The sequence below is a fragment of the Otolemur garnettii genome, unplaced genomic scaffold (assembly GCF_000181295.1).
Source record: "Otolemur garnettii isolate 467f Iridium unplaced genomic scaffold, OtoGar3 scaffold00009, whole genome shotgun sequence".
Lineage (NCBI taxonomy): Eukaryota > Metazoa > Chordata > Mammalia > Primates > Galagidae > Otolemur > Otolemur garnettii.
Window position 1 is genome coordinate 32,937,719 of NW_003852404.1, and position 3,192 is coordinate 32,940,910.

The 3,192-nt window shown below is 35.1% G+C and overlaps 1 protein-coding gene across 1 annotated transcript in view; it reads right to left on the reverse strand.

Annotated features, from left to right (window-relative positions):
* Window positions 1-2,558: 2,558 nt before the first annotated feature.
* Window positions 2,559-3,192, reverse strand: part of PROS1 (protein S) — an 83,794-nt gene continuing 83,160 nt past the window's right edge. The window contains 1 exon segment of the mRNA XM_003783936.3: window positions 2,559-2,964. Within this exon segment, the coding sequence (XP_003783984.2) occupies window positions 2,804-2,964 (161 nt within the window). The 3' untranslated portion in view covers window positions 2,559-2,803.

The window sequence follows — 3,192 nt, forward strand, 5'->3', positions numbered from 1 at the left end:
TGTAGCAAGATAAGGTCACCACCAGAACAATAATAATAAGGAGCAAACTGCTCTGACATAGGACCAATGACCAAAGATTTTATCACTTCATTTTTTTAGAATAACCTGAAAAGAGCCGCTTTGTAGCTCCCAGGAACAGGAACCCAAGTACCGCCAATGGCCAACTCGAGTACTGTTACTTCCTATTCATTTGGGTTTAGCCCTCAGTTCTTCTGCATTTGACTCCACATATACAAACTAGGTGCTTGAGAAATATTTGCTGCTAAATGAATGAAAGAGAAATTTATCACACCCATCCTGTCATCTCCAAAGTCCATATTAACAGCTACATGAAGAAATTAGAAATGAAAACTTCAAATGTTTCAGTACTCTTCTATATTAGTTTAGTTCTCAAATGTCTAAGAGATTTCCAAAAGAAATAAGGCAATAAAAATAATTTTTTACACACAAAAAGTCCTCTTTCCAGTAATCATTCCGGTTTTTTAATTTCAGAATGAAAAGAATATTGGAAATACTTGTCATATTCTCATACTCAAACGGGACTGGAATTACACTTTCAGATAGAAGAAATGACGTCAGTGACCCTGTGCTCACAGCTATCACTGCAAATGTTATTCTAGGGGACTCTGTAACGGGCCTTTACTTTGAATTTTTTCTCTGTACAAAGCTCAAATAGCACTGAATCTTCAGTTTGCCTCCATGAAACCACTGTTCTCTACCAAGGCTTTAAAAGTAGAAATCTGTATTTCCTGGCAAGGATCAAAATCAAAGACTCTCAGCTACAGGTCTAGATGCCCTCTCTCTAGTAATGTGAGCATGACTCAAAGACAGATAAAATTTATAAATGAATCTCTGGGGCCTCTGTAAACATCACTGCATGTAGGAAGGTTTCTGCTTCTAATGGGAAATGTGGAATTAATGGATCGTGGTAGCCATCCTTCCATGTTGGCATAATTGAATGAGCAGAGAACTCTTCCCCAGAAGAAATTCATTTTTTTCCTCTCTCTTCTGGTCTTTTTTTTTTTTTTTTTTGGTCCTTTCTTATATTTTCTCCCAGATTTTCTTCTTCCCTGCTTTTTTATACCAATGTAATTATCACCAGTCACTTGGCTGATATTTATCACCCACAGTATATGGTGGCAATTGGGAAAAAAATTGCATCCAATAAGATGATCTAATGCAATTTCTGGCATGTGACAGACACTCAATCCATATTATTTTTGCTTTCCTTCCCTTTATGAACTCCAGTGTACAAGCCAGCCATTCATCAAATATTTGAGCTACATCTGTTTTTAACTGTAGTACTGTGTTGTATGGAGAATTAGAAGTATATAATGTAAATTTTTGTTCTATTCAAACAGTTGATAGGATAAAGATATTATTTACATATATTTGAAAATTATATACCAATTTATGTTTTTTGGGTTTATTTTTGTAGAGACAGAGTCTCACTTTGTTGCCCTTGGTAGAGTGCCGTGGTGTCACACAGCTCATAGCAGCCTTCAACTCCTGGGCTTAAACGATTCTCTTGCCTCAGCCTCCCCAGTAGCTGGGACTACAGGAGCCCACCACAACACCTGGCTATTTTTTGGTTGCAGTTCGGCTGGGGCCGGGTTTGAGCCCGCCACCCTCGGAATATGGGGCTGGTGCCCTACTCACTGAGCCACAAGCACAGCCCCCAATTTATGTTTTATATGACATAACATATCTATAGTGAAAAGAGGTTTATTTTCTAAAACTGTCAATGAAACATTTGATACACACCTACTGTAATAATAGACTCAAGAGTGATCAAACTTCCACTTGAAGTGCATCACAGTTCTCGCAAATATGTGGCCTTATCCCTTTGATTACAAAAACAAAATATTAACTGTATTCCTCTATGATTATCTTTTTGTTAAAATTTGTTCTAGTTTTCATAGTTCCTTTGTTCTGTAAGAAATCCCATTCTGGCAATTTACTTGGTATTTAAAACTTAGATTGAAGGAAAACTATGAACTTCCACATTTGTTCTTTTTTCTTTCTTTCACTAAATTCTGTCGTTTTCTAATGCAGAGCTTTTGTGACTCACAGAGCCAAATTTAAGAACTGTATCAATCTGAGATTTCTTTACCAATTCCAACAAAATACAATGTCTCCGCATTGAAGATTCTCCAATTCCCAAGAAGCGAGATTCATGTGCTGCTCTCTTGAAAATTTGTCCCACTTCTTCTAATTCAGTAAAGATATTGGCACAAATGTGAAGCCTTGTAAGAAGAAGATAAAGCCAGTGCTGGTCCCCCTGAGGAATTATTTTGGAATAAAGCTTTATGGTCTTCCACTTAATTCATATTTAATAGGCCATCTCTTCTGCCTTCATTAGGGAGAAACAAAAATGATAAACAAACGCTGCCTATGATGAATAATATTTAATTACACACCCTTTTGTTTGGCTTTATTTTTTTGCCTTCTGGGAAAAATACATATTTAAACACTAGTTCATGATGGCAAAATTGAAATTTACTTTTACCAAAAAAATTGAAATTATGTCACTGGTAGCAAAAGATTCAAATTTAAAATTTTTATGTGTTCCATTATTTAATTTCTAGATAGCAACAGAAGGAAGGATTTTTTTTTTTTAAACATGATTGATATCACAATAGAATTTATTTTTTCTTGAAAAGGACTGTTTAAAATTCCAGGAAGGCTAAAGTGCCACAAAATAATCAAAAACTGCACATCATGGTAAAACTTTTCAGCTGTTATTGAAAACAAAAGTATAATTACACACAGGGAAAAGATATTATCAGCAGAGAAAAATGCCTTAAGAATTCATTGTATTTTTCCAAACCGATGGACACGAGTGAGCTCTAATATCATTGTGTTTAGAAATAGCTTCATCCAGATCCAACTGTACACCATTAATATTCATTTCCATGCAGCCATTATAAAAGGCATTCACTGGTGTGGCATTGAATGGAACATCTGTAAAAACAGAATATCGGGCTATCAGTCCAATAATTTTAGCAACTAATTTGTTAATGGTTAGAAGAGTCATTCAAACTTCTCATTTCCAACTAAATCTTAATCTTAAAGGAAAAGTTAATGATGTAACTATTTAATAAATATACATTAAGTAACTCCTACATAGAAGGTATCGTGTTTGGCACTGAATTCGGTATATCACGACTTCCTCTGATTTCAGAAACACAA